At 42.4% G+C, this 23,249-nt stretch overlaps 1 protein-coding gene across 1 annotated transcript in view; it reads right to left on the bottom strand.

Moving 5' to 3' along the window:
* Positions 1-700: 700 nt before the first annotated feature.
* Positions 701-23,249, bottom strand: part of ZBBX (zinc finger B-box domain containing) — a 36,018-nt gene continuing 13,469 nt past the window's right edge. The window contains exons 7-19 of the mRNA XM_056850377.1: positions 20,419-20,595; positions 17,698-17,875; positions 15,603-15,723; positions 15,013-15,152; positions 13,182-13,282; positions 11,375-11,451; positions 10,695-10,843; positions 9,809-9,918; positions 7,554-7,716; positions 6,608-6,760; positions 3,854-4,105; positions 2,935-3,070; positions 701-773 (exon numbers count right to left, since the gene is read on the bottom strand). Of these exons, the coding sequence (XP_056706355.1) occupies positions 701-773; positions 2,935-3,070; positions 3,854-4,105; positions 6,608-6,760; positions 7,554-7,716; positions 9,809-9,918; positions 10,695-10,843; positions 11,375-11,451; positions 13,182-13,282; positions 15,013-15,152; positions 15,603-15,723; positions 17,698-17,875; positions 20,419-20,595 (1,830 nt within the window). The remainder of the gene's footprint in view (positions 774-2,934; positions 3,071-3,853; positions 4,106-6,607; positions 6,761-7,553; positions 7,717-9,808; positions 9,919-10,694; positions 10,844-11,374; positions 11,452-13,181; positions 13,283-15,012; positions 15,153-15,602; positions 15,724-17,697; positions 17,876-20,418; positions 20,596-23,249) is intronic.

Below are 23,249 nucleotides of genomic sequence, written 5' to 3'. Positions count from 1 at the left end.
GGGACATTCAGAGGTGGTTTTCCATTGCCTGCCTCTATGTAACGACTCTGGACTTCCTTGGTGGTCTCCCATCCAAGCTCCCAGGGCTGACCCTGCTTAGCTTCCAAGTTCTGATGAGATCAGGCAGCATGGGCCATCTGGGTCAGGGTGTGCTAACCCTAAAAACGTAAAGGTAGTCCCGTGCAAGCACTGGGTCATTACTGACCCATGAGGTGATGTCACATCATGACGTTTACTAGGCAGACTTTTTTTATGGGGTGGTTTGCCATTGCCTTCTCCAGTCATCTTCCCTTTACCCCCAGCAAGCTGGGTACTCATTTTACCAACCTTGGAAGGATGGAAGGCTGAGACAACCTTCAGCCGGCTACCTGAAACCAACTTCCATTGGGATTGAACTCGGGTTGTAAGCAGAGCTTCGAGTGCAGTACTGAGGCTTACCACTCTGCACCATGGGGCTTTCTGTGCTAACCCTACGGAAAAATAAATTGTCTTTTACAAAGAAGTGTCATAAGTAGAACTGAAATAGAAAAAGCAAGCCTTTGTTTTTTGTTTTGTTTTTTTTGGTTTTAACCTGTATTTTATTTGTACCAAGTAGATTTGTTTGTCCATGGGCTCAAGTTAATCCACCAGACCAGCACTTTGACCTGACAATTTTATGGAATGGAAAGAAAATATGTTGGCAGGGTAGAGTCCTATACTTTCAACGTAGCTCCATCACCTGCTGCTTGTCCTCCCAAAGGTCTTCTTCATCATCTGTATGACTATCATATACTCTAAAAAAAACCCAAAAAAACAGTTCACTTGTTTGTCTCCAGAAACCCAATCACAAGCAAGGTTGTGATACAGATACATGATAAATTATGCAACAACAAAAAGACATAAGTAAATACTGTAGCTCTTTGTGGGCTGGGGTAATCATGGGATAGCTACCCAGAAAATTATTTTAGGTTGAAAAGTCCCAGTTCCTGTGGATTTTTTTACCAAACACTGACCAAATACACAAAAATAAACACAAACAACTTTTCTACAAATGACTAATACATAATAGGAAACAACCACATCCCTGTAATTAACTTTCTGATTCCATTCCCTAGATTTAACAGCCACTGGCTATCCATCAACCACTTCACACTTTAAAAAGGGGGAAAGAAATTTAATTTTTCCTTGACACTATAAAGAGAAAAGTTGCCACATCGCTCACGCAATTGACCGATCTATTTGACTGCAGATAACACAGTATCCTCTTCTCAGAAAGTTTCTTTAGCTGGTTTACCCAGGGAGTGATATATTCCTCATTGAATCAAATAGTACCTTTGAATTCAATCTGAGTGGATACACACCTAACTTTCCATGCAAAGCCCAATCTCCTAACTTTGTTTTAAGCGCCCCCCCACACACACACACACCAAAAGTCCTAGAGAGATAAGGGAAGCCAACAGTCATCGAGGGGAAGAACCTCCAGAGCCATACTCAAGGTATGGCCTATGCCCAGAGATCAACGCAAAAGTAGAAGAAAAGTTGGTTTTTATATGCTGATTTTCTCTGCCTTTTAAGGAGAATCAAACCGGCTTACAATCTCCTTCCCTTCCTCTCCCCACAACGGACACCTTGTGAGGTAGGTGGGACTGAGAGAGCTCGAAGAGAACTGTGACTAGCCCAAGATCTCCCAGCAGGCTTCATGTGTAGGAGTGGGGAAACCAACCCGGTTCACCAGATTAGAGTCCTCCGCTCATATGGAGGAGTGGGGAATCAAACCCGGTTCTCCAGATTAGAGTCCACCCCTCCTAACCACTACCCCACACTGGTTCTCTGTAGTAGGTAGAAAATCAAGAGGGGGAATTCCAATTCGCAAGGGACGTCTGCCTCTGGTCAGAAGGCTCAGACCTCGTTGTAAGTCTCTGCTTGGAACCAAGTCAGGAGGAGACTGGTGAATTTTCAGCCTGTCATTCATTGCCTTATTTGTAGGATTAGCAGCACTGTTAAATCACAGAAAACCAGGGCACTTAAATTAGAATTAGCCCTAGGCAACCCAAAATGCATATCATGTGAAATAACAAAAGGAGGCATTTTGAAAGCCTGGGGAAATTGTTATTGGCCTTTGTGGAGAAGAGAGAGCCCCACCCTTTGGGGGCAAAAGCCTGGGCTCTGCGAAAGCCTCTGATGCAACCCTGGTGAGAAACAGCCAGCTTTCATAAAGCAGGAGAAGAAAGGGTCCTGCACAAAGTTCTCCTGAAAAGGCAAGAGGATTTTTCTAAAAAAGAGGCTGATTTCAACGACCTAGTTTGATCCCAAAAGAAGTTGGTTTCAGGCAGCCGGCTCAAGGTTGACTCAGCCTTCCATCCTTCCGAGGTCGGTGAAATGAGTACCCAGCTTGCTGGGGGTAAAGGGAAGATGACTGGGGAAGGCACTGGCAAACCACTGCCTAGTAAACGTCGGGATGTGATGTTACCCCATGGGTCAGGAATGACCCGGTGCTTGCACAGGGGACCTTTACCTTTACAATTTAAATATATCTCAGTGAAGGGAAGATGAGGTGATAATTAGGAAAGTATATTACATTAGCAAATAATTAGGACTGATGAGCTTACATGTGAGAACCATTACTCCAGCAACCACGGAGACCTGCTGTAGCGCTTGCAGAGAAATCTCGGAACTGAAATGCCAGGCATTTGATACACAAGGAGCCTGCCTTCTGCCAAAAATGGCATGCCGGGATTCCCCACTCCTCCACATGAAGCCAGCTGGGTGACCTTGGGCTAGTCACAGAGCTCTCTCAGCCCCACCTACCTCACAGGGTGTCTGTTGTAGGGAGGGGAAGGGAAGGTGATTGTAAGCCGGTTTGATTCTTCCTTAAGTGGTAGAGAAAGTCGGCATATAAAAACCAACTTTTCTTCTTTCTAAAGTGCAAGTGGCACTTACCTTATAGTAGCTTACCTTATATTATCACTTTTACTGTACTCTTTTATTTCATGGCTATTCTGAAAGGCTGTACAGTCGTGACTTGTCTCCTTTGAATGTCTGTTGAAAGCAGATGAATCAGACAAGACGCCACTGAGTTTTTCCTGAAGATCTGAAATTTTATATACATTTTTTTAGCAACAGGCAATGGAAAAACTACGGCATCGAAAATTTTCGTACAGCAGGAGACAGAGCCAGGCGCTATTTTTCTTTGCTTTTTAAAAAAATTAAGTGGGACATCTTGTGCATTACCAATGAGAAAACACACTCCAAGTCAAAACAGTTCTAGAAACCCTCCGACGTAGCATAAGCCCTTACGATGTAACAGCTTCTATTAAGCGTCTTCCCTTGGGAGCTGGTTCAGCACTTTAGTGCTAAATTGGGAGTGCCAGGAGCAATACAGGGGGAAAAAAGATACCACATTTAGCAGGCTTGTGTGCAATGTTCCTTCATTAGGATGTCCCCGCTCCCCCAGAGCCAAGAATTCTCCCAGGCTGCATGCAGATTCTAATGGATGTGTTATTTGCCCACCCCAAACAGCTTTCCCCAATTTTCTTTTCTCCTCTGCAGAGATGCTCGGGCAGAACAATCACCTGATCGGTGGTGCCTCTCCCCTCCCTAAGGCCCAATGGAGAAATAAGAAAACTGCAGAGCCACACTACATCTGGACCAGAAGCTCTTATGCCTCCATTCTTTCTGCAACTGCACGCGAAGGCAAGAGAATTAGAGGGGTGGTATTGCCTCTATTCCAATATTCTGGACTATTTACTACTTTTAAAAAAATATGGCGCATGAAAACGCCAAGCTGAGCATGCACACACACACAAAACATAGATAAGCAAGCTCATGAAAAGACATCTTTTAGAACGGGTGCATACTGATATTGCATAAATACCTGCATTCATTTGCCATTCGCTTTCTAAATCTGCTAAAGCTTGTCGGTCGATGCTATCTTCCAAGAAAGGATCATCGCTTTCGGTGACATCAACGCCTTCGATTTCTGAAATTTCAGAAGCAGCTCGGGACAAAGGTGCCCGAGGAGAACTTTGGGGTCGTCTCTGAAAGGCTGAAGAAGGGCGAGGACCGTCCTCAGCTGCAGTTCTGCAGCAGGGTTTGTTAGCTGAAAATGGCCTCCGAGTAAGCTTTTCTGAAACATATGCACGAAAGAAGAATTTGCTTTGAACAACCCGATACAAAAACCCTGTCATCTAGAAAGCCTCCCTTTGGTTCCTTCTTTACTCTAGAAAATACATCACAGGTGCCAAAGTACTTTTGAGCACACTAACCAGTGTACTGCCATACCTAGAAGCATCTTCAAATCTTTAATAATACAATCAATGACCAGCAAATACACATACAAAGCATACTAACCTGTACCTATTTTCATATTACAGGTCTAAAAGATAAGGTTAAAAATGCAAGGCATTATAGGCTTAATGATGACCTCTTTATATAGTACATTGAACCACTTATTCTTTTCCTAGCCGGGTACGCCTGATTTTAATAGCTGCGGTGCAGAATTTAGCAGTCTGGAGAGAAACCTGAGGTTTTCCGTCTTTTAATAACAGCTTGGCCAGAGATAAATCCGATGGGCCTGGGAAATTTTTGACCAGTGGAAAAATAAATCTTATATGGACTTCCTGATAATATGGGCATCTAATCAGGACATGTTCTGTGGTTTCCACATCCCCTGACCCGCAGGGGCAGAACCTTTCCGCTGTGGGAACCTTCTTGTATCTTCCTTCCAGAACCACCGATGAAAGGACCTGGCATCTGGCAAGAGTAAAGGCTTTCCAAGCTTAATAATTTCCAGATGAATTAGATAGGCTGGAAACATCTTTAATCCGTACATGAAGCCTGTCCCCCCAAGTCATCTAGATAAAGTGATTTAGTTACATCCCTTCAAGTCCATTTAAAGGTTTACCTCTACTTGGGATTACACTGTTAATGGCTTCATCGTATGCCTTAAAAAAAGAATAAGATATACCTTTAAAATAAACCAAGGACATGGCCTCTCCTTCAGAGATTCATTGAGTGGTTGCTATCTGGGGCAGGGCCTTCTCTGCTTTGGTGCCTTTACTGCCTAACCCTTCCCAAATATATTTGCTCACCACTCACTTTTTAGATCACTTTGAGCCACTCAGTGAAAACTGATTTATTCTCTCAAAGTTTTTTTTTTTTTTTTAATGGCATTCCAAGTTGATTGGATGGGATTTATTTTCTACTGCTCTGGAGCCATTACTCCAGTTACATTCGTTATGAAATTGTACTTGGTTTTTTTAAAAAATTCTGAGCTGCCTTGGAGGACACATGCAGAAAGGCAAGGTATAAAAATTTCTTGTGTGTGTAAAGGGCCATCAAGTCGCAGCCGACTTTATGTCGACCCCTTATGGGATTTTCAAGGCAAAAGACTAACAGGGGTGGTTTGCCAGTCCCTTCTTCTGCACATCAATCCTTGTATTCCTTGGTGGTCTCCCATCCAAGTACTAATCAGGGCAGACCCTGCTTAGCTTCCAAGATCTGATGAGATCAGACTATACTATGCTGCCTTCCCTCCTGTATACCATTTCTTAGATTAATATTTTTATTGAGCACAAAAGTCTAGAAATGTGAAAAATTAGCGTTAAAAAAAATACGTGCATTATATCTAGACACTTGAAGACGAGCGATGGTAAGTGTACATTCACTGGCAAATCAGGATTTGCTGTTCAACGCATACCAGGGTTTTACTGCATCAGCCAGGATATTAATATGGTAATTGTTGTTAAGAGATATTCAATCAATTCATGAACTGCTTTAAGACATATTGTGATTAATACCCCCTTCCTTCCCTGAGGAAGACCTAAATAGCTCAGAAGCAATCTGCTTGAGCTGATCTGTGAGAAAGAAAAACTGGAACACTTACTGACTAGCTGTACTGGGCCTATGCACACTGGACTAAGCTCACAACTGGGAATATGTGTGGGCGCACACAAATGCTTCAGAGAAAGCCTTCTTCCATTACAGAAGAGAGGAAAACGATGTAGCAGGCCCCTGAACTACTCTAGGTTGCTTAAGTCCTACAAACCATCACCCACACCACCAAGATATTGTTCAGCATTGCTCATTCGCCTGGATTGAGGTTCTACAACAAAGCGCTACGGGACCTACCCAGATGTGACTGCTACAGACTGACCTCGCCACGATCAAAATACAGTTGTGTTGTTGACATTAAAAGTCTTCACACCATAATATAATGATAATTTAGTCAAAGTTATTATAGCCAGCGTGGCATAGTGGTTAAGAGTGGCAGACTCTAATCTGGAGAACCGGGTTCGATTCCCCGCTCCTCCACATGAAGCCTGCTGGGTGACCTTGGGCCAGTCACAGTTCTCTCTGAACTCTCTCAGCCCACATGGAGGCAGGCAACTGCAAACCCCCTCTGAACGTCTCTTGCCTTGAAAACCCTACAAGGCCACCATAATTCAGCGGTGACTTGACAGCACACACACACACATTATAGTTTAACTTTTGTTTTCCATGTCTTTAGTTGTTGAATTCGGAAGAGATTTAGCACAGCAAACCGATCTCTCTATGAAATTAAAAACTTAACATGCTGGGTCTAGTGTCCAATTACAATGCAAACATGCTGCTTTAGCAATGCTCTTACCACCGGGTGAGACTGAAAGGGCAGCTCTGGTACTCGGGCTCTGTCGTCCCAATCTACTCGACGGTCTGCCGAGCTCACGGTTCAGGACATCCTGCACTACGGCTTCATCTGCATGCTCACTAAAGCTGAAGTCCCTTATCCATTGGTTGGACCCTCAAGTTGGAAAGACAGATACAATTATGAGAATTAGAACTTCCAGGCAATGCATTTATGTATTCTGGGAACAAGCCCCTGACTCAGAAGGATTCCATACTGATTATGCATTTGCATTTGAAACCTACTCCATTCCGAGGCTTTAAGAGTGCTATACTGCCTACCCACAGTGCCTTTCTATATGCCATTTGGACAAAGATGGGGAATTGGCAGTATGCTTAAAGACAGCAGTTCCAGACTGCACATCTGAGTGACTCGGGAATGCCAGATCCCATCATCCACACTTTTACTGCAGAAGTTCACCAAGGAAAGACACCGCCCCCCCCCCATTACAAATATATTTTAAATGAGTACATAGCTAATTTCGTCAATGAAAAGTAAGTTAGCTTGTTCATCCAATGATTTCTGACCACTAATGGTTTATTAACCATTTCCAAAACAGCTTAATACGTATTACTAGAAAGTAGGCCTTCCTCAAAGCTTAGCTCGAGAGAAAACCATTAAATTTTCAGGTGACACACGTAACATAGCTTAAACCTGAGAATGGTGCATGCCTGTTTGCTAGCAGTTATGCCCATTTATGCTTGATTCACTCGCACACAAATTACACCCTAGACTTGGCATATGCAGATAAAGATATCGCTTTATACCTGAAGATGTAATGTAGGATACCAAGCTCTAAAAGCATGTGTGCTCAATAAGTGACACATATGGAAGTGGGGACACTTATTTTTTAATTTCATATGATTTGTATCCTGCCCTTTCCCAATGAAGTTTAGTTTTGTATTCCTACCTGAAAATGAAACACCAGTGCTTGCAGATTGTCTGCCTGTGCTTGGTGAAGGAAACAAGCCCGCCATGACTTCCTGAGAGCCTGTACTTGTTGCAAAGAATCCCTCAAGTCCTCGATATGGGGCACAAACGGGTTTCTCCTTTAGGGCCACTTCTTGCAACAACTGGGACGACAAAGGGATTGCAAAGATAAAACTATTGGCTGTTTTGAAGCCATGCTGTGTGGACTTCCACAGCATGCAGTGTTTTAAAACGATAAAGCCTGCTATGGGTCTGTGCAGATAAAAGTTTAACCGTGGTTTGCCACCTTAACCTTGGGTCAAGATCCCAAATGAACAATGAAATCAAGATGCGATTTGGTGATCTAAGCCTTGTCCCCAGAGGATGCGAACAGGGAAATCACCAGTCTGAAATGCCTGTTACCTTACAGAGAGGCAAAAAAAGTACGGCTCCGCTCAACACACACATAATACTTAACTATCATTAATGCAAATTTATGACTCAAGAACCCACTTCAAGCCTAATTTTTATATGCTGGTTTGCAGCCAGTCCACAACTAAGGTTCAACCATGGTTAAGGAAACAAACTGTAGATAAGATTAATGTCTGTGTGTGTGTTAAGTGCCGTCAAGTCGCTTCCGACTCATGGCGACCCTATGAATGAAAGTCCTCCAAAATGTCCTATCTTTGACAGCCTTGCTCAGATCTTGCAAATTGAAGGCTGCGGCTTCCTTTATTGAGTCAATCCATCTCTTGTTGGGTCTTCCTCTTTTCCTGCTGCCCTCAACTTTTCCTATCATGACACTCTTTTCCAGTGACTCTTGTTGTCTCATGACGTGACCAAAATACGACAGCCTCAGTTTAGTCATTTTAGCTTCTAGGGTCAGTTCAGGCTTGATTTGATCTATAACCCACTGATTTGTTTTTTTGGCAGTCCACGGAATCCGTAACACTCTCCTCCAACACCACATTTCAAAGGAATCTATTTTCTTCCTATCAGCTTTCTTCACTGTCCAGCTTTCACACCCATACATAGTAATAGGGAATATGATGGCATGAATTAATCTAGTCTTGGTGGCCAGAGTCACATCCTTACACTTCAAAATATTTTCTAGCTCCTTCATGGCTGCCCTTCCCAGTCTCAATCTCCTTCTAATTTCTTGGCTGCAGTCTCCCTTTTGGTTGATGGTGGAGCCAAGGAATAGAAAGTCTTGAACAATTTCAATTTCCTCATTGTCAACCTTAAAGTTGTGTAATTCTCCTGTAGATTAATGTCTGCACGGGGCCTATAAAGCATATGAGCTTGATACAAGTGTTCTTTAAAATGTCATGAGACCATAAGGAAAAAAATGTCAAAAATATCCACATGTATTACCTTGGCCCCTCTCATGCAGCACAGGTTAAGTAAATTTGGAGATATTGAAATCTGCTTAGTTACTCAGGATTGCCTTGATGCATAACAATGAAGAACATATTTTTCAAAAGGTCACAAGAACTGGAATGCCTCCACTATTCTAAGCCTAAGCAGCCTGCCTACCTTGCAATGGAAGCAAAAAAGAAAAATCACCCTTTTATGTTCTCAGTACCAATCAGACTTCAAGGAATAACTCCAAAAATTATCTTATCGCACAGAAAACCAGGTTTCCTTCAATATCGTTGGGGTCTAAGAGCATTTCCAAAGCTCCATCGTTGACTCAAGGCACTGGCCAGCCTTCTTTTTACCCCTCTCCTCTGTCAGTGATTAAATAGGAGCAGTGGCTATAAACTGGGCAAGCACGTATCAGCCCCGTGACTCAGCTTCTGCATTCAGGTTTTACAATGGGGAAAGGGGGAGTTCATATAAATACTATGCACAACTCATATATTGAACACAAATCACAAACTGTCTGTGCGGGCATCGGTATGGCAATGGTGAAGGAAGGAAGCTGGGTGTAATAAAGATGCCATTCCAATTTAGTGTTTCCTGCTTACATGCTAACTTTATGAAAGGGTTCATGAGCAAACTTGCAACAGGCCATCCATGCAACTGTTGTTGTTTTTTTTAATTTGTAACACAGTTCAGTGAAAAGCGATGGAGAACAATTCTTTCTTTTCTTACCACAGAACACTTGGTAGTTACTGGTGAAGCTCCCCTTGGCTCTAGTGGTCTCTTGCCATCTTCAAGGAATTCTGTCACAGGGGAAGGTTCATGACGAGCCAACTCAAGAGGACTAGAAATACGTGCCAGTGACATGCAGGAGCAATCCTTTTTTTCTACGCCGGGTTCTTCTTTTGTTGTTGCTCTTTCATAAGGAATGTTGGAAACTTCTTCTGTACCGGAAGGATCACAAAGAGCATCTGTTCTTTCCAACTGTGCAGGTGAGCTTGCTAAAGGAGTGAAGGAAAGGGACGGGGGAGGGGGGGAGGGAGGATTACGTCAGTGTAAATCCCTGCACACAGCCTCTCACATAATTCTCTCAAAATTGCCCCATTAAAAACACAAGCTATGTCCACCCGTATATAAAACCGGGGATCTGAATTTAGAGCATCCACCCAGACAAAAGCTGTTGCAATTAACAAAAATGGCTGGTTTCTGACTCCTCCCTTATTTTGGCTATTTCTGAATTCAAAAAAGCATTCAAAAGGTTAATCAGAAACACAAATAAGTTCAGGCTGCAGAAGAACTCCCTCGTCCAAGCGTAAAAGCTGGAGCGGTTGTTACTCCCTCCCCCCTTTCTTTCTGTCACACTTCACCCAATCATGTTTTCATTAAACAAGCAGTTACTCGATGGCAGACGCTTGGGTAATGTCCGTATCACATCCATTTTAGTGCTCATCTCGTACTTCTGATCTCTACAGTGCCGATTTCAACAGAGTGATCCACATCACTCACAGCAACAAGCTGGGGTACGTCCAGAGGTGAACTGTTTTCCAAACCAGCTTCGCCAACTTGTAGTTCTACAAAATGTTACTCAACTAGGCACACCAGAAGATGCCAAGATGATGTGACTTTGAGAGCAAACACACAAACTGCTTCTTAATGCTATATCCAAGCAATAAAGACCCTATCTCTGCTTTTGAAGTGTGAACAAGCACTAGATAACGTAACAATAGACAAAAAAAAACACAATGTTGACACAAGTCCTCCGATGTTTCAAGCCTACCTCTAGGAGTTTCTTTATGTTTATTACGAAGAAAAGTTAAATCATTTTCTTTGTCAACTGAAGAAGAAAGAGGTGACCTTATGGAAATGCCGACAGCTTGTGCCAGAAAAATGTCTGGTTCAGTTTTGTGATTTTCCGACATGGTACAACTTGATATACGAGGCAGAAAATGGAACGGGGGAAAAAATTACCAGATTGTCTCATGGGAAAAAAAAGTCTCTTCTTACAGATCTATGTGAGCTGACAATACATACGAACTACATAGTAAGACGTTTTTTATCATCTGTCATACTGATTTTATACTGCAGCCATTTCATACAAATCACTGACACACTAATGGGATAAATAGTTTTTTTAATTGAACATCGAGAAGGTTACAATAACAAACTACTTCGCATTTCTGAAAGGCAGTACTGTACAGAAACACAAATATTAGCGACATATTTAGAAAAGAGAAGAAAAATTATACAATGAAACCATGTTAACCTTTCTCCTTTTATTACTGAAATGTATTCTTTTGTGGGGAAATGCTTAGCAAATGGATTAACTTCGCAACAAAGATCTCGGCTGTCCAGTGCAATCCCCAATGGATATTCACAAAGCTGTGTCAGGGATTCTGACCAAAATAAATCTAGGCAACCGTGTGGACACATACTTCATAACCAGGTCAAAATCATTACCTGTAGTCATCAAACTCTTCAGATCCATCTTCCATAACCACAAAGTAGGCAAATTCTTTTGGCTCTTCCTTGCAAGCCTTATTAAAGCAAAATATATATATCGTTTAAAAAAAAATTCTGAATCACTCCAACCTGAAGTTTCAAGCAGATAACAATATTATCATCTGAAATCTAAAAAGGGTGTTTATTATGAACTGATACTAATATAAGGCACTATAAAACAAGGGAACTCATTTGTTACGAGAGCCAAATATAACATAAATGTCACCATCCCACATCAGGACTGGGGGGGGTGCTGCCTCGGCTGGCTGGATAAGAGCTTTCAAGGGGCCGGATTCAGACCCTGGGCCATATGTTTGACACCCCTGCTATAAAGTTTTGGTTGCCTGAGTGTCAATGCAATATTGTTCCTCCCCCATTTTCCTCTTCCCCTACAACATGGGGGAGGGAAGCCATTTGGAATCTCATTACTCGCTATGCCTTTCTTTTTATGCAACGTGAATGGAGGCAAACTCATTTTTAAGTTAGCAGAATCCATAGTTGTTGCCACTGATAACAACCAGTTTTTCCTCCAGCGTAGACAGCTGTGCATAGTATTTGTGCCAACAGAGTACATCCAGCAATTGATCACTAAAAAGAGAGGTGCCAAGATTCAGAGATCCCCTGTGTTGCCTTCCTAATTCCAGATTTGCAATAGCAGTGTTATGTTTACTGGTCGACAAAGCCAAGCTACTGAAGCTAAGCTCAAAGGCACACTCTTTCTGTATCATCACCTATCTCAAAGATGAGCTCTGGTGTTGAAAACAAGTTCCTGGAAATACTCCAGCTCATAAGAACATAAGAAAAGCCATGCTGGATAAAACCAGAAGTTCAGCCAGTCCCGCATCTTCTCCCAACACAGTGGCCAGCAGTTGCTGTAGAGGGCCAATGAACAGGGCATAGAGACCAAGGCCCTTCCCCTAATGCTGCCAATTCCAATGCTTGTAGACTGACACCCAAGAAAAATTAGGAACAAGTCAAGCATGAGGAAAAGCCCCCAGTTTAGATATCTGTATGTGAAGACATAAACCGATTCCAATACTTGTGGATCGACTCCCAAGAAAATCAGGAGTAACTCAAGCATGCAGAAAAGCCCTCAATTTAGATATTTGTATAAGAAACACATAAACCACATTGAAATATACAGGCAGCTCACACAGCTACATTCTACTGGGAGCGGCTGTGGCCCCTCAGTGGTAGAGCCTCTGCTTGGCAGGCAGAAGGTCCCAGGGTCAGTCCCCGGCATCTCTAGTTAAAGGGACTAGGCAAGTAGGTGATGTGAAAGACCTCTGCCTGAGACCCTGGAGAGCCGCTGCCGGTCTGAGTAGACAATACTGACTTTGATGGACCAAGGGTCTGATTCAGTATAAGGCAGCCTCATGTGTACTTTGTACTACATTTGCAGAATCACATTGGAGGTCAGTCCCCAGCACCTCTACTGTTTATCACATAAACCCACGCTCATATTTCTGACTACTGACAAGTGTAATACAGCAGTTCTACATCTATTGTTTTATGTGTTGCAGATTTTTAGAAGTTCATAAATGATCAGGGGTCTTCCCCCCCCTCCCGTGCCTCTTCCCACTGGAAGTTATCATCAAGACATATGCGGTTATACAATATAATCAGATGCGAGCCTGTGACCGACTGCCACGGAGATTAAGCTGTCTGAAATGGACATGGAGCGAGATCACTTTACAGATGTTTACGAGGGCTTTATCTGCCACAAATAAAACAGAACAGGACAGACTGTGCAATACGTACTTACATCTTCAAGGATCTCAATTTTCAGAGAAGACTCAAGGTTTACAGGAACTGCCTCTGGCTCTTCTTTCCTAACATCTGGCCAGTATTTTTTCATCTCTTCAGCTGGAATTTAAAAAAATCTTTTTCTTTTTTTTAAGACTTATGTACTAACACATGTTCCTGTTTCAGAGGGTAGCCACATTGGTCTGCAGCAGTATGGCTAGATTTGAGTCCCGTAGCTTGGGAGCTTTGACTCACAAAAGCTCACACCCTAAAAATCGTGTTGGCCTTGAAAGTGCTACTGGACTCAAATCTACATACTCTTATGTAACTGCGAAATACTCATGCAGATGAACAATTCCAAATTAAGAATACATTAAACATGAAATCAAAAAGGGCAAGAGTCCAGTAGCATCTTAAAGACTAACAAAAATATTTTCTGGTAGGGTAGGAGCTTTCGTGAGCCACAGCTCACTTCTTCAGATGTGAAGAAGTGAGCTGTGGCTCACGAAAGCTCATACCCTACCAGAAAATATTTTTGTTAGTCTTTAAGGTGCTACTGGACTCTTGCCCTTTTTGACTACTGCAAACAGACTAACACGGCTACTCACTGTGAATTAAACATGAAAGTACACTCCCTGGTTTCATATTCTAGGAGCGAGCAGTTGGGATACATTGTCAAGAGAAGGCAACTGACATTAAATTGAAAAATCCTAAAATAAAATAAGTGCTTGCAGCATCTCAGATCTCTGAGATGATAGCATTAGGGAACCACATGAATAAACTGAGAATACCACAGCAGCAGAACGTTCCAGAAAAAAAGGGGGAGGGGAGAATGGGGTACAACCAAGGATTATCGGAAGGGAAAAAAGAGGGCTCATTCAGATATAAGCTTCCCACATTTTATAGTTCTATGCTCCAACAAACCAACAGGCCATTCAAGATGTTCCTGTGAAAAATGCATGGGTCCTTCCCATCCCAATATTCTCCCCCAACACACAAAGACATATACCTAAACACAAAAAGACCCACTCAATCTAAGAAAACAGCAGGGTTATCCCACGGATTTCACTGGTATTTCAATCAGTCCTCATCTGCTGCACTGACTGGCAGAGAAACAGAAAGGGCTGAAGTACCCCGCACACCTGGGATTTGAGAACTAATGCCATTGAAAGAGGGCATAGGATCCCGAGTTACAGTCTTCCAGACACAGCCATCAAGAAAAATAAATTAAGGTAGTTAGCTTGTACCTATCATCGTGTTTCCTTCTTCTCAGAACATCCTCTGTCCCATTTTGTAGAAAACAAAAAATATCTACAATTTCTAATTCAAGGTTGATAAGAAGCAGTCTCCCGCTAAAGGATGGCATGTTCCACCCTTGTTTGGCTCAGTGAGAGAGCTGACCAAGTATTCCTAAAGCTAATGACCAAGTATTCCTAAAGCTAGACCAAGGTACTATTGGATCCATAACTGAAAAGAAGTCTTGTCATAAAAGCAACGACCATCTTGTGTCAAAAGCACAGGAGACAGAGAGGCATCTGCAGCCCAGAAATTTTGCTACAGCCTCTCACTTGAACAATGTTTCCTGGCCTTTCTCCATGCAAGCAGAAAGTCTCTACCCTTCTCGTCGCAGAGATGCCTTTTTCCTTATGGAGATATAAGGAAAATGGCTAGAGACTTACTTTAAAAAGAAATTAAAAAAAGAAAGAAAGCTTGGAATTCAGAGAAGCAAGTGTTGGGCTGAGCCCCAATTTTCATCCTCCCAAAAAACTGATTAACCAATTGGATTCTTATAATGTTTTGCCTATGGGAATACTAAAGTACTCCATAATGGATCAAGATGGCCAGCAAACCTGCTAAATGAGCATTTGCAACTTCTTCATCCTCTTCTTCTTCTTCTTCTCTAATGCAAGTATCATTAGCTTCATTTATTGGGGATTTGGTAGGCTTAAGTTCCTCTTCTAGAAAATCCGGCAACATATCAAGTGGATTTCTATATAGGTAAGAGAGAAACAAATACTTCAGAGCTGCAGTAATACACTGTGAATCCCAGCACATTTCAGCTGAAGTTTGGTCTTCAACCACTTTGCCTGGCTCTTCTAAGAATGGCTGCATGTTATTGCTGGGTTCCAGGCAGAGTACAGCAAATCACTACAAGTCAGTACCAAACGCAGCTCTTCTCAACACTAAAATTCATACCCGCAGTTTCTTCTATGAACACAGCAAGTAAAAAAACATTCCAACTTGCTTGCTAAGTAACGACACAAACCCTTAAAATTAAACCATTCCATTTAATATCCGTAACATATCCAACTACAAATCTATAATTTCCAATATCTTTCTACAGATTCTTTGATTAAACACTACATTACAAGAGGCAACTAGATCAGGAGCAGGGTTTGTTTTTGTGTGTGTGTGTGTGTGTAAGCAACTTAATGAATACCTTTTATACTTCTTAAGCCATAATTTTTCCATATATTTCAAGCTATCCTCTCTGAATTGAAATTCCATAGTTTTCCTCGTAACTGGAGGACTCGTCTGCGCCTCACAGGTTTCCGTGTTTTCTATAAGCATACAGAAAAATATATTAGCTACCATTCAAACGTATTCACGTAACAATCACAACTCATAATCAGTAAGAACTCTTAAGTTCTAGCAACATAAGCAGAAGGGGGAAAGCTCAGGAAAATAACTCTAAGGGTCCGATTCATTAGCCCGGTACACACCCTGGTACACATGTCCAACCCATGGAGCGTACGCATAACCCTGGTCATGCAACCACTGCAGATGCTTCACTAATCAACGACTGGCGCTTGTTAACTTACCAGTGTAGATGCATGTTCAGTAGACCCGAACCCAGCAACCAGGACAATGCTATCGCAGAACTGCCAATTTTCATTCTCCAAACCAGATTCATTAATTGGATGCATACAATTGAATGCTGACAATCCTAATTAGGTAGCTGTTAACTAGGAGCCCTGTGGCGCAGAGCGATAAGGTGCAGTACAGCAGTCAAAGCTCTCCAGTACTGATCTGATTTTGATCCTGACATCCTTTCGAGTTTGGCAAAATGAGTACCCGGTTTGCCAGGGGTAAAGTGTAGTTGACTGGGGAAGGCAATGGCATATAAAACGGTAAAGGTCCCCTGTGCAAGCACCAGGTCATTCTTGACACACGGGGTGATGTCACATCCCGACATTTACTAGGCAGACTTTGTTTACAGGGTGGTTTGCCAGTGCCTTCCCCAGTCATCTTCCCTTTACCCCCAGCAAGCTGAGTCCTCATTTTACCGACCTCGGAAGGCTGAGTCAACCTTGAGCTGGCTACCTGAAACTGACTTCTGTCGGGATCGAACTCAGGTCGTGAGCAAAGCTTTGGACTGCAGTACTGCAGCTTACCACTCTGCGCCACGGGGCTCCAATGGCATACACTCCATAAACACTATCTGCCTACATAAGAAAGGCCATGCTGGATCAGACCAAGGTCCATCAAGTCCAGCAGTCTGTTCACACAGTGGCCAACCAGGTGCTTCTACGAAGCCCACAAAAAAGACAACTGCAGCATCAGCATCCTGCCTGTGTTCCAAAGCACCTAATATAATAGACATGCTCCTCTGATACAAGAGAGAATAGGTATGCATCATGACTAGTATTAATTTCGACTAGTAGCCACGGAGAGCCTTCTCCTGCATGAACACATCCACTCCCCTCTTAAAGCCTCCCAAGTTGACAGCCATCACCACATCCTGGGGCAGGGAGTTCCATAATTTAACTATGCCTTGTGTTAAAAAATACTTCCTTTTATCTGTTTTGAATCTCTCACCCTCCAGCTTCAGCAGATGACCCCGCATTCTAGTATAAGGAGAGGGAGAAAAGCTTCTCCCTGTCCACTCTCTCCATACCAGGCATAAGTTTATAGACCTCTATCATGTCTCCCCTTAACTGCCTCCTTTCCAAGCTAAACAGCCCTAAGCGTTTTAACCATAAATGTCGTTTTGTAACATCACCCCATGGGTCAGTAATGACCTGGGGCTTGCAGTAATGACCTTTACTTCTTCTTTTTTTTACCTTACCGCTCCTAAGAGTATCCTTCATTCATCTTGGGGCGGATCCAGACTAAATTTCCCACTGCTCAATTGAACTTTCCTGCTTGTCCCCTTCTACTGCAACCCAAAAGTTCTCCACAAAATACTCCTTCTGGTGGGGGGTAGGGAACCCAGAGGAATGGCATTAAAAAAGACTACAGTGGGAAGTGAAAAATCAGAGGGAAAAGTAGATTACAGAAACATTTAGTCTGGAATCGACCCTTTGCCTGGAGCGGCTGCAACTGCCATATCCTGAACAGAAGATCTGACATTCTGCTTTTAAAATAATACAGGGAATTGTTGTATTTCGTTTCAGATGTGGAAATGATACCGCACTTTTCTTGAAAGACCAGTGCAAAATCAGAGTTGTGCTTATTTGTTCAGAGTGAAGGAAGTGCTTCTACGCCAAATGTGTTTTTTCCTCAAGCGTTATTTAGCAGCTATTGTTCTATACCTGACCCAGACTGACAGCCGCGTTCTTCCACAGGCTTCCGAGGGGAATTCCCACTTCTCCACTGATTTAGTGCTTCCTGGAAATGCTTTGCAGACTCTTCTTCATTAAAGGTACCATCAAGTAAACACCCACCAGACTGGCACTTGGACATATCTCCTGTTGGTACTGTAGAAACCACCTGGATAAAGTTCAAGAATTACCTGTGACTAACTGAACTTCATTGATTCCAATATACCCTAGGCCAAACAATTAATAGAGATGCCAGGTGACAGCTTTATTATTATAGAAAGCCCCTATGTGTTTCGCTGTAAAAGCTCTGTCAAGGAAATGAACACATGAACACATGAAACTGCCTTATACTGAATCAGACCCTTGGTCCATCAAAGTCAGTATCGTCTACTCAGACCAGCAGCGGCTCTCCAGGGTCTCAGGCAGAGGTCTTTCACATCACCTACTTGCCTGGTCCCTTTAACCGGAGATGCCGGGGACTGAACCTGGGACCTTCTGCATGCCAAGCAGATGCTCTACTGCTGAGCCACAGAAAGGCAGAGAGAAACAAAGTGCTTTTGGTGGAGAGCATAAGCTATGTAGGTTATAAATAAGCCCAACTTCTCACAAACACATCTGCAAGGGGGGCAAGAAGATCTCAGGACTCCATGTTTAGAGGCAAACCCACTAAGATTAAAACATTAATAGTATTAGCCAAAGATAATGCTATATATTATTCAACTCTCAGCTTGGAGCCAGTGGATTTTGTGAGGCATTTTAAAAGCCTCTTCTACCAAACTGCAGCAGACAATTATTTTTCCTTTCCTTTTCCCCTCAGAAATGAGGCCTGCTCTACCTATGCATTATGTAACAACGCCGTACTGAACTATATTTAGACTTGTTTTTAAGAGAAGCCTGTTATCCATTCTTCACTCCAAATTAAGGCTTTTAAAAAAAGCATAAACAGAAACATTTTGCAAAGGATTCAAAGACCTACAAATGAAAAACAACATGCCGAGAGAGTGTCTTCATTTCTCTAGAATAATACAAAACTGTGAAGTTGGCTTGTGTGAACTTGTGAGACTACTGGTCTATCTAGTACTGTGCGGTCTACCTCTGCAGGCAGCGGCTCTCCAAATGCCCAAACCAGAGGTATTCCCCAGTTCTGGAAGTGGAGACCCTTTGTTACTAGAAGGACAGAGATTAAATTTGGGACCTCCTGCTTGCAAAGTTTATGGACTATGATGGAGCTACAATTCTGATTTGTTTGTTTTTTTGTCTTAAGAAACAAAACAAACAAAAAACGTATTTGTTTAAGGGCCTCCCTGTTCTCTGCCTGAAGCTACAGCTAGCTGAGAAAATGCAATTCCCCAGCAGGACAAAAAGAGGGTAAAAGTCCACCCCCTCATTTTCAACTACTTCCCATTCTCCCAGTTACTTCCCAACTCATTTCACAAAGAGAAATACATTTTTTCTCCTCATTTACAGGGAGGTGGGAAAAGGAGGGGGCATCCCTGTGTACATTTATAAACATAACCAAGGACCATTCACAGTCCCCCACTCACCAAGCTTTTTCAACAGAGATGCTTGCAGTAAGCAATTTTCCCCCTAATAAAGTCCAGAGGGAGGGGCACGTATCACTGGTTTATAAAACATTGATTGCAAAGTTAAATTTTGCTTCGTGCAAATTTTAGTGCAAACACACGGCTATCTGCACATGGAAAGCTAGCAACTCAGGGAAAAGGGTTTCAGACTACACTTCTCTATAGCAATGGTACAGAACAATAGAAAGCTGTATGCTGGAGTACTTCAGCTCATTGATGTGATGGATGAAGTCCAAGGATAGAAATACTAGGAACATCGCACAGCTTTGCATCCTCGTGTGTGTGTGTGTGTGTGTGTGTGTGTGTGTTAAGTGCCATCAAGTTGCTTCCGACTCATGGCAACCCTATGAATCAAAGTCCTCCAAAATATCCTTATCTTTGACAGCCTGGCTCAGGTCTTGCAAATTGAGGGCTGTGGCTTCCTTTATAGACTCAATTCTTCTCTTGTTGGGTCTTCCTCTTTTCCTGCTCCCCTCAACTTTTCCTAGCATGACTGTCTTTTCCAGTGACTCTTTGTCTTCTCATAATGTGACCAAAATACGATAGCCTCAGTTTGGCCATTTTAGCTTCTAGGGTCAGTTCAGGCTTGATTTGATCTATAACCCGGTGATTTGTTTTTGGGTTTTTTTGGCAGTCCACAGTATCCGTAACACTCTCCTCCAACACCACATTTCAAAGGAATCTACTTTCTTCCTATCAGCTTTCTCATAGGGTGGGTTCTGAAAAACCTAACTGATATGCGGAAGCCTCCTCCAAACACATGGCTACTCCTCAAGATGTGTCAAGCTAGAAAATACGCATAGGGATACACTACTGTGTATCGACACCACTTCGCATATACTTACTTTGCATATATCAGGCTTTACCTTGGTGCTTGAACAGATGTGTAACTTCTGATTTGTAACCTACACTTAGCTATTAAGATAGGTCAAAATAACTATCTAAGAGCACACTCTAGCCAAAGTTAAGTACTTAGTCGATTTCAGGAGGACAGGGAAAGCCAAGTCCACTGAAATAAATGGAGCATAACTGTGCTGGATTCGGAGTGGACTGCATCCGCAACAAATGAACTTTTGATACACTTTTGATAAGAGACAGAATGGTTCCCATAACATACTTCTTAGATTACCTCTATATCGTCTGTTGGCATTTCTGGTAAAGGTGAAGAAATGTCTAGTGGATCCTCTGAGACATTAACTTCTTTCTTCTGTTCATAATTTATCTTGCCGTTAGATTCATCAGGATAGATTTCTTTCAGGAACAGCTGAGCGGCCTGCAGTTTCCCCATGGGAACATGTGGTTTTGCCTATGAAAAAAGAGGAGTCGCATACTGACTTCAAAAGAGAACACACACTACAGAGGGTTTTTTTTTTTTTTTTGCCATCTTCTGGGCATGGAGTAGAGGAATGGGGGGGACGTACTTGTGAATTTCCTGCATTGTGCAGGGGGTTGGACTAGATGACCCTGGAGGTCCCTTCCAACTCTATGTTACTATGATTCTATCCCAATGACTTGTATTTTTGGCTGTCCAAGATATCCGTAAAACTCTCCTCCAACACCACATTTTGAAGGACTCTACTTTCTTCCTATCTATTAGCTTTCATCATTGTTCGATCCTCCTCTTTTCCCATCTCTGCTCTTTGTCTTTCTTAATACAACTTTCTTCATACACACACACACACACACACTTATTTTCACTCACTCCCCGCCAACCCTGAGCTGTTATAAATACAGCTCTTTTCTTACACTATTTGCTCAAGGCCCAGATCTCTATTCCTCAGGAGCACTACACAGTCACAGGCACTGGGGGGTTCTATTAAAAACCAGCTAAGGGTGGCGAAAATACACCTGGCACATAAGATGTATTTATGCTTAGATAATCTATAGGTGTCTTTCAGACATTAAAAGATTGTTGTTAAGAACTGTTTCTAGAAGGGTCTGTTGCCCCCTTTTTATGTCCACACATTGTTAGTTTAACAAAATCAACTTTCTTTACTTGAAAAGGTCTGTCTTAGTTCATAAAAAAATATTGAATCAAGTTTGTGTTTTGTGTATATACAGGCTTAAAAGATCCCTCAACCAAAACTGGGTCGGGTTAGGTGCTGAAAACCTGTACTTTTCCTCTATTACTCAAGGAACAGAGGTGGTGTCGCCTTACGTTGGAGGAATGTGCCACCATCTGCTAAGAGGAAGGATAAAACCCAAGGTAGTCAAAGGCTGAACAAACAGAAGGGCTTACTTACGCAAAACGCTAGTTTTGTCTACACTAATCAAACATGAGAAAATCTAGCACTCAACAGTCTCCAAGACAAAGGTATCTGCAAACAGCACCCCCCCCAGCATATTTACAATGTGATTTTTCACCAAAAAAATTCTACCTACCCAAATGGCTAATGTCTAATACAAAAATGGAGACTGCTCCATGCAGTTTACCCTTTTTCTTATTTAAAATATGCTCCTTATTGCTTATACTTTAGGCAGATGAGGCACCTGTACCCCTGGCAATGTCTCTTCCCTGCTTGGAAGGCGGTTCGCTTAACAGATGTTCCATCAGAATCAACAACCTGCGCAATATACTATGCAAATTCACCGACCTTCTGCGAGAATTAGAGAATGCTCTTACATTACAAAGAGGCAGCCTGACTACTTTGCATTGCCTGTTGTGTTTAATGTTTGACTCTCTCCGTTGCAACCGCAATGTGCATATCTGTCCTCATCTTTCACTTACAGTGCCACCCTAAGTAGAGCAACACATTTCTAAATCCAATGAGTTTGATAAACTCAGAGTTGTGTAACTCTCCTTAGGATTGAATTGTAAATATATGGAGGCATCCTTTCCTATTCCTTGATTATTAGCATTCCCAATATTTTCATCAGTGTAACTACTAGGATCAGTTCTAGGCCATTCATGTATGTATTTATTCAACATCCTTATTTAAAAAAGCAAAGTGCGGGTGGGGGGGGGATATCAGCCGGCATCAAAGGGACAGCAACTTTAAATTGAACCAGAGGAAAGACAGCTAGAAAGTATTTCTAAAAACACCAAAAAATAAATATTATAACAATTTCCTAAAGCATCCAATCAGATCATGAAAAAGATTACACAGAAAAAGAAAGGTCCAGGAAGAAAAGAGCTTTCGCTCCAGCATCAAAAGCTCCCTCAAATCAATTTTCTTCCCTGAACAAAACACAGCACACACAACTCAATCCTTCCATCCATCTCATCTCGCATTCCAACATTTTGTCGTCTCCCTATATGTCCCATACATAACAACCGGGCGTGTCGATAACTTGTCCCTTTCCTTCACGCCTCGCCCATTAATTTTTGCCTGTATACTCTCTTAAGCATACCCTAGCTCCTTTATATCATTAAAACTTCCAACATTCCTCGGTTGGAACCCTGGCAACATGCTATATTTGCAATCGGCTTAATTTTGTAGAGTGGACATAAATTAAGGTTCGGATTCTAAGCTCTGCTTCTCTTTGCGCTCATCTTCATCTATTACGGCAGTGGAACTCTGCTGCACAGCCCTTCCCTCTGGTGGTAGCTGCCTTTCTGCCCTCACAGGAAGACCCTGGCACAGCAGAGGATTGCCCCAGATGACAAAGGATGCAGCAGAAGTAGAAGGAAGAAGTGGGATCCAAGGCTGGAATCCTATAAACACTTCCTTGAGAGTCGTCCCTATTGAATAAAAGGGGGTTTACTTCTGAGTAGACCTGTTTAGGATTACTGCAAGGAACCATTGGTAAAGAAATTCTAATAGGTGTAAAGCACTTCAGGTCTCCATCAGGGAAAAAGGAGGAGTATAAATTAAGTAAGTAAATCAGTGTTTAACAGACAAGTTGGGTGACAATATTGTGGCATGCTGTTCTGATGTTCCTTCCATGTAGCCCTCACTTTCCCCCTTGAATTATCTTTTTCCCCCTTTCTTTTTTCCAAAGAAGAAACCATTATGAACA

This window comes from Euleptes europaea, chromosome 5, assembly GCF_029931775.1.
Source record: "Euleptes europaea isolate rEulEur1 chromosome 5, rEulEur1.hap1, whole genome shotgun sequence".
Taxonomy (NCBI): Eukaryota; Metazoa; Chordata; class Lepidosauria; order Squamata; family Sphaerodactylidae; genus Euleptes; species Euleptes europaea.
The sequence above is the reverse complement of the archived record's forward strand: the minus strand, read 5'-3'. Positions and strand labels throughout refer to the sequence as shown.